The sequence below is a fragment of the Chrysochloris asiatica genome, unplaced genomic scaffold (genome assembly GCF_000296735.1).
Source record: "Chrysochloris asiatica unplaced genomic scaffold, ChrAsi1.0 scaffold00454, whole genome shotgun sequence".
Classification (NCBI taxonomy): domain Eukaryota; kingdom Metazoa; phylum Chordata; class Mammalia; order Afrosoricida; family Chrysochloridae; genus Chrysochloris; species Chrysochloris asiatica.
Genome location: NW_006408972.1, coordinates 510,646 through 524,087, shown reverse-complemented (window position 1 = coordinate 524,087; position 13,442 = coordinate 510,646). Strand labels below are relative to the sequence as shown.

At 46.7% G+C, this 13,442-nt stretch overlaps 1 protein-coding gene across 1 annotated transcript in view; it reads left to right on the top strand.

The window, feature by feature from the left end:
* The first annotated feature begins 3,153 nt into the window (after nucleotides 1-3,153).
* STX18 (syntaxin 18) overlaps nucleotides 3,154-13,442 on the top strand; it is a 133,300-nt gene continuing 123,011 nt past the window's right edge. The window contains exon 1 of the mRNA XM_006877282.1: nucleotides 3,154-3,321. Within this exon, the coding sequence (XP_006877344.1) occupies nucleotides 3,154-3,321 (168 nt within the window). The remainder of the gene's footprint in view (nucleotides 3,322-13,442) is intronic.

Below are 13,442 nucleotides of genomic sequence, written 5' to 3'. Positions count from 1 at the left end.
TTGTACCAGAAGGAAATGGTTAATTTTCAACCATTTCAAGAGCCAATGATACTCAGGGAGGAAGTCCAAAGTGCATTGAAGGAATTGGCGAAGAACAAGGCACCAGGAATTGATGGAATCAAAATTGAAATCTTTCAAGAAAGTGAGGCGGTACAGGAGGCACTTACTCATCTCTGCCAAGAAATTTGGAAGACAACTATCTGGCCAACTGATAGGAAGAGATCCATATTTGTGCCCATTCCAAAGAGATGGGACCCAACGGAATGTGGAAATCATTGGACAATCTCTTTGATATCTCAAGCGAGCAAAGTTTTGCTAAAGGTAATACAGAAACGGCTACAATCATACATTGACAGAGAACTTCCAGAGGTTCAAGCTGGATTCAGAAGAGGCTGTGGAATGAGAGATATCATTGCTGATGTCCGATGGATCTTGGCTGAAAGCAGAGAATATCAGAAAGATGGTTACCTATGCTTTATTGACTACGCAAAGGCTTTCGATTGTGTGGATCATGACAAGCTATGGACAACATTGCGAAGTATGAGTATTACAGAACACTTAATTGTACTCATGAGGAATCTGTACCTGGACAAGAAGCAGTTGTTCGAACAGAGCATGGGAACACTGAATGTTTTAAAATTGGGAAAGGTGTGCGACAAGGTTGTGTTCTTTCACCATACTTATTCAACCTGTATGCTGAGCAAATAATATGAGAAGCTGGGTTCTATGAAGAAAAACGTGGCATCAGGATTAGAGGAAGACTTGTTAACAACCTGCGATATGCAGATGATACAACCTTGCTTGCTGAAAGTGAAGAGGACTTGAAACATTTACTGATGAAGATCAAAGAGCACAATCTTCGGTACGGATTACATCTCAATGTCAAGAAAACAAAAATCCTCACCACTGGACCAATAAAGAACATTCTTACAACGGAGAGAAGATTGAAGTTGTCAATCAACTATCAACTATCAACACTCATGAAAGCAGCAATCAAGAAATCAAACGACATTAGGCAAATTCTGCTGCACAAGACATGCTGAACATGTTGAAGAGCAAAGATGTCAGCTTGAGGATTAAGGTGTGCCGGACCCAAGCCATGTATTTTCAGTAACCTCATATGGATGTGAAAGCTGGACAGTGAATAAGGAAGACCATAGAAGAATTGATGCTTTTGAGTTATGGTGTTGGAGGAGAATATTGAAAGTACCATGGGCTGCCAAAAGAACCAACAGATCCGTGTTTGAAGAAGTGCAGCCAGAGTGCTTCTTGGAGGACAGGATGGCCAAACTTCGTCTCTCATACTTTGGATGTATTGTCAGGAGGGACCAGTCTCTGGAGAGGGATATCATGTTTGGTAAGGTGGAGGGTCATTGAAAAAGAGGAAGACCCCTAGCGAGATGGACTGGCAGCAATAGGTTCAAGCATGGCAACAATTGTGAGGTTGGCCCAGGATCAGGTAGTGTTTTGTTCTGTTGTGCATAGGGTCGTTATGAGTCAGTACCGACTCGATGGCACCTAAGAACAATAATGGCTAGTGATCGTTAACATTACTTCATATATATGTTGGCTGCCTGGATAGGAAGGACCGGTATCGTTTTGTTATACACCAGGCAGCTATGAGTTGGAACCCATTTGACAGCACACATACCAAAAACAAGACCCAGAATTTTCATAAATATATTAATTGTGCAATGCTAGATTGTTGTTGTTCAGTGCTGTAGGGTTGGTTCTGACTCACAGTGACTCTGGATTGGTTTTTGAGGTTGTAAATCTTTAAGGGAGCAGAAAGCCTCATCTTTCTCCCTATGAGTGGCTGGTGATTGTGAACTACGGATTTTAGGTTAGCAGTCCAGTGCTTATCCTACAGGGCCACACAGTAACTCCAATGCTAGACTGGTGATGATGATAATGTCCCACAGGGTCGGTTCTGAATCTTAGTGACCCCGTACAGGGTTCCTGAGGCTGTAGTCTTTACGGGAGCAGAAAGCCTCATCTTTCTCCTACAGAGCAGCTGGTAGATTCGAACTGCTGACCTTGCTGTTAGCAACCCAACTCTTAATCCACTCCCCTACTGTTGTTGTTGTCAGGTGCCATCGAGTCGGAACCGACTCATAGAGTCCCCATGCACAGCAGAACGAAACAATGTCCGATCCTGGGCCAACTTCACTACCGCAGTCACACTTGACGCCATCAGTGATGCCTACACATCTACTCCCCTACTTCTTGTTGTTGTTAAGTGCCGTCGAGTCGGTTCCGACCCATAGCGACCCTGTATAGGGTTTCCGAGGGTGTAAATCCTTACGGGATTAGAAAGCCTCATCTTTCTCCCGCGGAGCGCCTGGTAGTTTCGAACCGCTGATCTTAAGGTTCACAGCCCGATTCGTAACCACTACGCTACCAGAGCTCCTTTAATGCTAGACTTGTTGATGTTAAGCGCCATCGAGTCGGTTCCAACTCAAAGCGACCCTGCATAGGGTTTCCGAGGAGCAGCTGGTGGGTTTGAACCACCGACCTTGTGGTTCGCAGCCCAGTGCAGATGCTGCAAGGCCACACCAGTCAAAAGGTTGGAGGTGAAAGGTCATAACCTGGAAAACCCCATGGAGCAGGTCTACTCTGACACATACGGTCACCCGGAGCATGACTGGACTCCATGGCAACAGTCAAGGGACAAGCCTGGTTCGGCTCCGCGTCCCTGAGATCTGCCAGAGCCAGGCTCAATCAAAGCTGAGCCACAGCAAAGGAACGAGCCTCCAGGCTTCCGGATCCTCTCGTCCCTACCCACGGTACCCAAATCAGCACCCCGGACGAGTGGGTGCGGCTACACAAGTCGGGGTTTGCGTAGAGAAGCAAAGGGCACAGGTGAACGTATCGCAGGACCCAGGACGCCAAGCAGATGCTCATCACGCGCCTGCCTGCCGTACACAGGCGGATGCCAGAACCTTTCTCCTGGCGTTGTGGTTGCTGGACGGAGGCCGGAACCTTTCTCCTCGCTCTGCGGTTACTGGACGGAAGCCGGAACCTTTCTCCTCACGTTGTGGTTGCTAGACGGAGGCAGGTGGGACGGAACGGTCCTCCACTAGCCGGGCTCGCGTCGCGGTCGTTGGCTGCTGACGTGTGCTGACCCGGTGGGTACCGCGGTTGCGGGTCGACATGGCGGTGGACATCACACTGCTGTTCCGGGCCAGTGTCAAGACCGTGAAGACGCGGAACAAGGCGCTGGGAGTGGCGGTGGGCGGCGGGGCTGATGGCAACCGTGACGAGTTGTTTCGCCGGAGCCCTCGACCTAAAGGCGACTTCTCCAGCCGGGCTCGCGAAGTGGTAAGCTAGTTACTATGGAAACGGCGGGCGGGAGAGGGAGGTGGACCCGCGACCTGGACCTCCAGATCCTGCCTTGTGGGCATTGCGTGGAAGGAAATGAGGATCCGAAGTGGGAACGGAAGCGTTGGTTTCTGAGAGCCAACAACTGTCTCGGGGAAAGGAACGACCTTGTTCAGGGGAATAGAGACAAATACTGGGCAGATGTAGGGAGCTGCTTTCTCTGTGTGAAGGGAGACTCTCGGAGTCCTTTATCTAGCTGCTAAATTCATGGACTGCTTTGTGTGGTAATGAGTTTGCTGTCACTGCAAACTTGAACTCTGGGGTAACTCCCCCATAGTCTGCTTTCCTGTGTCACCGATGACAGCACCGCAGTTGCCTCCTCTGTTCACCCCTCTCCCTGGTCTCACCCTTTCCCTCATTGAGGTCAAATACCACGTTCGAATCAGCTCCTCCAGCCCCTGCCTCCCGCAGCAGGCTAGGCCACAGGGTAGAATTCTGTACTTAATGACACTGGTTTCCAGTCCGTGCTCCAATCACAGAAATGACTTTCTGTTTCCTGAACACAGCAGCCTCGCCCTATTTTGAAGAGCAGAGACCCACTCCTTCAGGGAATCAGGATTCCCTAGGCCTGACTCGTTGCATTGCATTGTAAACATTTGTTGAGTGAATGAACGAACAAATGGCTGTTCATCCTCCCCACTAAATGGGAATCTTCAGAAGAGGAGAGAGAATGCTTGCCTTGTTCACTTTCGTATCCTTTGGCAACAAGAGTAGATCTGGGTTTTGTGGGTCCTGAAGTTTGTACAGTTTTTGTTTGTCTGCTCTCTTTAAGAAATAAAACTATAAAAGTACGTGGAGGAGGTGGATATCGGGTTTAGATCTTTGGGAAGTTTAAGTGAGGAATCCTCAAGTTTAAGGTTCTTTAGCTTCCCAGGAAGTTCACTTTCATGTCACACACAGTCCAATGCCTGGCACACTGTAGACATTCAGGTATTTGTGAGTGGATATATGCATGCATGAACCAATGAGTGGCAGTTTGCAGAGGATTTTTTTTTTAATGTTTTATTGTGAATTATATGATGGTTTACATGGGAGAACTTTAGTTTTACATTCATTCCATCGTATATCATCTCACTGCCATGGTTCCAATCCCCTCCATGCATCATCAACCACCCAAAGGGTATATCCCAGAAACCCGCTCCCTGCACTTCCCCTCCTCCCCCCAGTTTTCGGCCCACAGTCCCTTTCCCTCTCTGGGTCCAAAGTCCCCAGTCACTTCATCACTCTGTGTCATCATCTCTTCCTCCATCTCAGGCATCTCTGTTTCTGCTGGGTAGGATCCCGCTCTCGGCTCTTCTCCATTGATGGTCCTTTGCAGAGGATTTTAAAGCATTGAAAGGAAGATTGGCGTAGATGAAAACATTTAGTCCATTAACCAGCATCCATTTACTACCTACCTTCTGACCAGCACTATGTTACAGTGAAACGATATAAAAGGTGTAATGGAAGAGACAGGCATGGGAACAAAGTAAGTTTGATACAGCTTTGTAGGTGCAGGGATAGAAATCTGCGAAGACCAGGAAAAGCTTTGCAGAGGCAGTGGTGCCTGGAACCAACCTTGAAAGATTGGGATCCATTTCAGATAGCATGGAGAAGGGGATCTCCAGCTCCGAGAAGAGTATGCTCAAAAGCATGGAGAGAGAAGTGGATTCAATTGGCATTTGAGTGTGGCTGGAATTCGGACACCCAGGAAAGTGAGACTAGAGGGTCAGGCAACTGGAGATGTTGTAGGGTCTTGTATATCACTGTGCCGAGTTAGAACCTCGGCCTGTAAGCAGTCAGATGTGATGTGGTAGAAAGGCATCCAGAACAAGCCAGGAGCCCAGGCTGCTGTCTTCATCCTGCAACTGTTTAGCCATGTAATGCTCTTAAGCAAGTTTTGTGACCTCAGTTTGTTTATCTGACTCTCCCCCTTTTATTTCCTTAATAGAACAAGAGTTTTAAAGCTACATTGATCCTCTCTGTATAACAGATCAAAGGGGAACTTTTTAGATTGACGTCAGAGGGAAAGAAATCAGGGCAGTTTTATCCCCTCACCCAATCTGCCCAAAGCACCTGACGCGCTTTCAGATGCCTCCTGGGAACCCTGGCTTGAAGACTCTGAATGGGACATTGTTGGTTCCCATGCAGGAGATTTGAGTTTAATTCCTGGTCAAAGCACCTTAGGTTGAGCCACCATCCATCTGTCACTGAAGACTGGTGTGCTGTTACGTTGCTGGATATATTTCAGTGAAGCTTCCAAACTAATGGTTTAGGAGAAAGGTCTGGTTTGAGAAGTACTGAGTTTCCTTCCCCTTGGGTTTTGTAGCTCCAGGTCTTCGACATTTCATTGTGATACTTTGTCTTGAACTATTTGAAATTTTCTGTTCGGCTCTTTTACTTCATCATTTCTTCCATTTACTTTAGCAACTCTACATTCAAGAGCAAGTTACGAGTTTCTTCTGACATCCACTTTGGTCTTTAATTTTTTTTCTGTCTTTAATGACCTTTGTCTTCCTCATGGATGATATTCTTGATGTCATTCCAGAACTCTTCTGTCTTTGGACATTCATGTTCAGTGCATCAAATCTATTCCTGACATAATTATATCTAAATGCAGGTGGGATGTACTTACTCAAGGTTGTATTTTGGCTCTCATGCACTTGTTTTCATTTTTTCAGCTTCAGCCTGAACATGTCTATGGTGTATTATATACTCAGCCCTCGGCCTAGTTTTGGCTGATGATATTGAACTTCTCCATCGTCTCTTCTCACAGATGTAGTCAATTTGATTTCTGTGTATTCCATCTGGAGAGGTCCACGTATATAGTCTCCATTTCTGTTGTTGAACAAAGGCATTTACAATGAAGAAGTCGTTGAAAATTTCTACGATGCCATCTCCAACAGCATTTCTATCACCAAGGTGATCTTTTCCAACTACTGAGCCTTCCTCTTTGTTTCTAGCCTTCGTATTGTAGTCCCCAGTAATGATCCATGCATCCTGACTGCATGTTTAATCAATTATAGTCTGAAGACGCTGGTCGAATTCTTCAATTGCATTACTGGCTGTAGAGGTTGGGGCTTAAATTTGAATAATTTATTATTCAACTAGTATTAACTAGTTTTCCTTGTTGGCATATGGATATTGTCTTATCACAGACAGCGTTGTATTCAAAATAGATCTTGAAATGTTCTTTTTGATAATTATTGTGACGTCATTCCTCTTAAATTTGTCATTCCCAGCATAGTAAACCGTGTGATTATTGTTGTTGTTAAGGGCCGTCGAGTCTGTTGTGACTCATAGTGACCCTGTATATGGTTTCTGAGGAGCAACTGGTGAACTTGAACCGCCAACCTTGCAGTCCAAAATGACCCTGCAGTCCAGCGCATTAACCCCCTGCACCACACCAGGACTCCTGTAATTTATCAGGTTCAAGGTGGCTGAAATCTGTGCACCATGTGATCCTGCTGGCATATGAAACACCAGTAGCAAAGTGCCCAGCATCCAGCAACACACAGGCCACCACAGCCTGTTACACTGACAGATGTGTGGGGTGGGGCCAGCTGGACAGCAGCTGACAGCCACGTCCTGACTGCAGCCACTGATCTAGGAACACTGCCCATTCTTAGTGCTGCTCAGGACGAGGGGGCTGGGAGTGGTCAGGTGAGATTTACAGCCTAGAAAACATAGGGGCATCTCTGCTCTGTCCCATCAGGCTGCTGGGAGTCAGAGCAGGCTTGATGGCTAGCCATGTGGAGAACTCACCGTGGGCAATTGCTCAAGCCCCATTCTGGCCTCAGACCTCCCCCTAGTGCACTCCAGGCCCTTGGACAGGTCTCGGGTGGGGTGAGGTGGGGTAGGGCTGCTTGCGAGAAGCTGTTTGAAAAGAGCAGTGTGCATTTGTTAGAGGGTTAGAATGCATGTCTAACCCTCTAGACATGATAGTTGATGGCATCACAGTTAGGTGTCTGAGTGTAGACAGACACTCAAGTAGGGCTGGGGCTGGTGTCCTTCAAAGCCACTGTCCCTCCTGCTGTATGGAAGACAGGTGTTCTTTAGAGACTGTGTTGGTTGTTTTGCTCTGTGTATTACCTCCTGCTCTTGTAAACCATCCCTTCCTCCCTCTGTGTCTCTTCATTTCTTTCCTTGTGGAAAAAATAAGTAGGAGAGAGCTAGTGATGGGTGTTCTGTGCTTTTACCACAGTCAGATGTGTCAGAAGGCTGGCTATTACTTGGTTTTCCCTGCATTCCTTATACAACAAAGTCTGGTCAATACCAGCAACATCTATTTTACTTCCAGTTTAGCTCTGGGTTCCTAGAACTAAGGAAATGTAACAAGATACAATAATGCAGTTTGCTAAGTAGCTTCAATGATTCATGGGTTACCATTTCTAGGCTACATTGTTGCATCCATTCTGACACATAGTAACTCTGTGCATAACTGAATGCAACACTGCCCAGTCCTGCTTCATCCTCACACTTGTGTTTGTGTTTGAGTCTATTGTTGCAACCATTGTGTCAATCTGTCTCATTCAGTGTCTTCGTCTTTTCCCCCTCTCTACTTTATTCGGAAACCCGGTACAGGGTGGCTATGAATCGGAACTGACTCCATGGCACACAGCCACCACCACCACCACTTTATAAAGCGACTCTACTTTATAAAGTTGTTTATAAGAATATAAACAACATTCTTATCAACAGAGAAAAGATTGAAGTTGTCAAGGACTTCATTCTTCTTGGATCAACTATCAACACTCGTGGAAGCAGCAGTCAAGAGATCAGATGATGTATTGCATTGGGCAAATCTGCTGCACAGGACCTTTTTAAAGTGTTGAAGAGCAGAGATGTCAGCTTGAGGACTAAGGTGCGCCTGACCCAAGCCATGGTATTTTCAATAACCCCTTATGCATGTGAAAGTTGGACAGTGAATAAGGAGGCCATAGAAGAATTGATGCTTTTGAGTTACGGTGTTGGAGGAGAATACTGCCCGCAGAACCAACAGATCTGTGTTGGAAGAAGTGCAGCCAGAGTGCTCCTTGGAGGCCAGGGTGGAAAGAAGAGCTAAGGTCAGACATTACAGGACCAGGTCAGGAAACGGTGCTGGTCTCGGGTACAGGCCGCCAGCAGAGCTGACTGGTGAATCAGGGAGCTTTCTGAATGCCACAGAACCCTTTGTGCAAATGAAACAGGAGTGCTTTGATTAGAGATGGCGGAAGGGGGCCAGGATTGGGAAGAGAGGTTCTTCAATCAGCCTGCAATTCTAACACCCTATCTTCCTTCTGCTGAGACAACCACAGGGCTCCAAACGGAACCACGCTGTTTCCAAACCACTGCGTGCATAGTTTCCTCGCTCCACTTTACAGTGATGTGTTTTCAGGATCGCAGGAACAGGGTATGCGCTCAGTCCTGCTTCTGACAGGAATCGTGAGCTCTGGCTGCGGATGAATTTTGGAGTTTCTCCCAGGACTGAGAAGGACGGCCATTTCTGACATTATCTTTGTTCAGTAACTGATGTATTCCCTTGTCCCAAATATTTTATACATCCTAGTATGGTCTCCTGGTGTTGTGCTGTAGGATCAGCATTAGACTGCAAACCACCAGCTTAGCATTTCAAACCCACCAGCTGCTCCTCGGAATATCTGTCCAGGGTTGCTATGAGTAGGAACCAACTCAGTGGCACTTAACCACACAACAGTACAGACAAAGGACAGCTCGTTCTTCTGGTGTTGTGGTGGGGGTGGGGAGGGCTCCGTGGAAATTTTAGAAAGACAGTGATGATGAGATTGGGCTTGTGGGACGGAGTCATCCCAGCAGACCAAGGTGGGGAGATGAGCACAGGCCCACTGCCTAGCAGCAGAGGAGATGGTGCGGGGGAGCAGATAGCTAGGAGGTAGACTGAAGGGCCGGGGAAACTACCTCACGGCCAGAGCCCAGCTGCTGCCTGTTTATAAAGAAAGCAGGATTGGGACCCAGCCTCGGTCATGTGTGCATGTATGAAGGCTGCTTCCTTGCCGTGCATGTGCTGGTAGAGCGCTGAGGCACATTGGCTCTGCTCGGACTGTGCAAGCAGAGGTGAGGCCCAATTGCCCTTGTGTTCTAAAAGGGTGACACTGCTGACGAGACAGGTGTGTCTGCAGCTGGCCTCCAGAGGGTTTGGGAAGTAGATCACCAGGCCTTTCATCCGAGGGACCTGTAACCTCTCAGTTACCAGCAGAGCACATTAAGCACTTGTACCACAGTGGGACTCCTCACACAGGCCTAGAAGGCTGTTGTTAGGTGTCATTGAGTTAGTTCCAACTCATCGAAGACTGGCCAGGGAGAGCTGATGTACTGGGGTGGAGATGGACAGGAGAGGAGAGAAGAAGCACCCACTCAGGAAGCAGACTCAGGAAAACGCAGGAATGAGTTAGTTAGGAAGAGGAAGAGGTCGAGTAATTAATTCTTAACTTTCTCATAAGGCAATGAAGTGGTAGCAGCTGCTCACCAGCCGCTCCTCAGAAACCCTGTACAGGGTCGCTCTGGGTCAGAACCAACTGGATGGCATTTAACAACAACAGCTGTGACAACAGTGTGTGTTCTTCCAGGTTAGAATCAGGAGCTCGTTACTCATGCCTTTTTCCCTCAATTCTGAACGGTCGAGAAGAGGGCCATTGGAGGTTTATGAAGATTGCACGTGTTGGCTAAGGCCCCAGCGAGCAGCAAGGCTACATGATGAGGGGTCCTCCAGCATGGCTAGCTGGAGATCTCAGAGGCAGTGAGGGAGAGAACACAGAGCCGCTGTGTGTGCCCTGGCCGGCCTCTTGGTGGTGATTAGTGCTGAACAAGCTGGCGTCACCTGCACAGGTGGGACTGCAGATGAGGCTGGCCACGGGCCTGCCGAGTTCCTGTGCCGTGTCCTCCAGCTCTTCTCAGTTGTGCTTTCTGCACTCTCCACCACACTTTTCCTGGTGGGAGTGTGTGTATCTCACGGTGAGAGAGAGAGAGAAGTTTATTATCATGGAAATTGCTTACAGGCCCCTAGCGGAAGACAGAGAGTCTTTACAAGTGTTCATTATATTGGGAACAGGACACACCCCCAAGGTAGCATCCCTTCAGTTGATTGACTGCTCATAATCACTCATCATAGAGCTGACTATGTCTGTATTAAGTTTCATCACCATGGGTATAAGCACAACTTACCTGCTAAACCTCTGGAAATCCTGGCCTAGTCAAGTTGACACAGAACCCTAACCTTTACAGTCCACCCTTGTCAACTTGAAACTGATAGACCATATGCATAATCTCTAAATAAAGAAAATCGTGAAGTCTTACTTGCGCCTAACACGATCTAACTAAAACACGTACAACTGAAAGCGCATTGGCCCCGCTTACATCTTACATGTCACAAATGAACAAAGCAAAAATATTTGATGCACACATACAAAACAAAACAAAATATGTATTAATTTAGCTGTCCGAAGGACACATTCTGCAAACCAGCCTCCAGTCCTTAAACACACAGCCTTACTCAGTCCTAGGGCCTAGAGTCCACAGAAGCTCACTCTCTCATACGCTGTCTCTGCCGCCATCTCTGCTGTCGCTGCCGCTCTAACAGGCGGGGATCCCACCCTCCCACTCATGCTCTTCCTTAATGACGATCCTGGGATTGTTTGTTCCTGAAATGAAAAATAACTTGTCCCCCCTTTTAGTTACACGTCTTCTATAATTACAGTTTTGACAATCACAATTAGTCCTACTAACAGTTACAATTGACATCATAAGATAATCCTATCAGCATCTTCCCCCATCCCCTTTCAGCAGACTTATCTGAAAAGGAGGAAAGATAGTCAGGGGGGATTTGCCTTTGTCATCCTGAAATTAAGCACACTCATTAAATCTTTTAAGCCAGCCACTTTGCGTTGTTGTTGTGAAGTGCTGTTGAGTTGGTTCTGACCCATAGTGACCCTGTCTAGGGTTTCCGAGGAACAGCTGGTGAGCTTGAACCACCGACCTTGCAGTTGAAACGGCTTTGCAGTCAGGCACATGAACCCACAGCACCACACCAGGACTTCCCCCATTTTTTATAGCCAATGTCTCACTGGCCCATTCCCATGAACCCTGAGGAGACAACCATATTCCTGGATCTGAAGACTCTTCCATTCTGGTTGGACTTTTGAGCATCTTCATCCCTAACCAAAAGTCCAGGTCACCAAATTGTAGCATCTGCCACTTGCTCTCAGTATCATTCACCTGGTTGGGTTCTGGTCAGCTCAGCCCTAGCCGTCCAGGCTAGGTCAAATGGGTACCAGCTTTGAGTTTGGGAGTTCACACACACCTCCCTGCACTTCAGACCACCTGGCCCCTTCACTCTCAGTCCTAGCCCCCAGGGGCTAGGAGTTCACACAGCTCCCTAAACTTCAGTTAGCGTTCCCTCTCCTCTTCTCTCAAGGTCAGTGGGTGCCAATAGAACACCACCAAACACAGCCCTGCCTTCATTGCTGCATTTCCCCCAGTTCCACTCACAATGAGATCCAGCTGGTTCAGTCCTAGAAGGGGCTTTCCTTGACTTGATGCGTCCGAAACTCAAAAGGCCAAATTGTTCCCTTTTCTTCTCTGCTTTCAGTCATGAATCTCCTGTTCTCTCAGCACTTCTGGGTTGGGCTGCATGTCTTTTCAAATGCAAATGCAAAAGGCATGTCTGACCTCCACTTCATAACAATCAGCCAGATGTGCATGCGTGTGTGTATATATATATAGAGAGAGAGAAAGAGTCCTGGTGTGGTGCTGTGGGTAAACATGCCACATTGCAAAGTCACTTTGAACCATAAAATCTGCAGTTCAAGCTCACCAGCCGCTCCTCGGAAATTCTATACTGGTCGTTATATGTAGGAACTGACTTGACATCCCTTAACAACAACAACAACACATGTATATACATAAAGAGAGAGAGAGAAGTTTATTATCAAGGAATGGCTTACAATTGCAGAGCCCTAGGCCACCAGCAGAAGACAGTGTCTCTTCCATGTGTTCATTACATTAGGAGCAGGCCACACCCCCAAGGAAACGTCCCTTCAGTTGAATGGCTGCTCATAGCCATTCATCACAGAGCTAACTATGCCTATATTAGGTTTTATCACCATGGGGATAAGCACATCCCAACTGCTAAACCTCAGGACTCCTGGCCTACTGGAGTTGACACAGAACTCTGACCATTTCAAAGATGTTTGGGGTTTCTTTTTAAATGAAAATCCATATGGGCTCCCTCTGGTGGGGAAAGTGTCAGTGAAGTCTTCCAACTGTTCCTTAAGGCTTGTAGCATGAAGAACTTCTATTTAAAACACATTTATCATAGTGGTTATGAATCGAGCTGCTAACCTCAAGGTCAGCAGTTCTACACTACGAGCTGTTCCACGGGAGAAAGAGGAGGGTTTCTTCTCCCATAAAGATTTATGGAAACCCAGTGCAGGGTCACTGTGAGTCATAACTGACTCCGTAGCACACCACCACCACCACCATGTTGAAAATTAACTTAATAAGAGTCCCCCTCCACACTTCCCACCAAAAACCAAAATGAAAGCAATTCCCTGAAAATCCTGAGGAGTGAAACTCTGATGTGTTGAATGAATCCATATAGCCAGGTATGAGAAGCTTGGAAATGAATCCATGTAGCTCAGGTGTAAAAACCCTGAAGGAACCCATGTAGCTCAGGTATGAGAAGCTGGCAGCACAGTAGTATGAGGAAATTTCAGAAAGTTTGTAGAAATAGGCCATTATCTTTTGATACCATTTATCCACGAGCTTTTTGAAGCCCTTTATTTTTTAAACTCAATAGTATTTTTCAGGGTTTCAAAATCTATACTTATGAGCATTTTTTAGGTACGCTTGCCACATTCTGAAATATTCCTATTTGTAAAAATATTCTCACCGCAGAGCTGTTAAGCTGTATTTCACCAATGAGTGAGACTTTATATCTCAGAGTGGTATATGTACATTCTTGTCCTCAGTATACATGGACACTGAAAAAACAAAAGTCTGCCTTCTCATGGACATTTTCTCCAAGAAACACAATTGTTGATTGGAAAACCAACTTACTCCAAAAACTT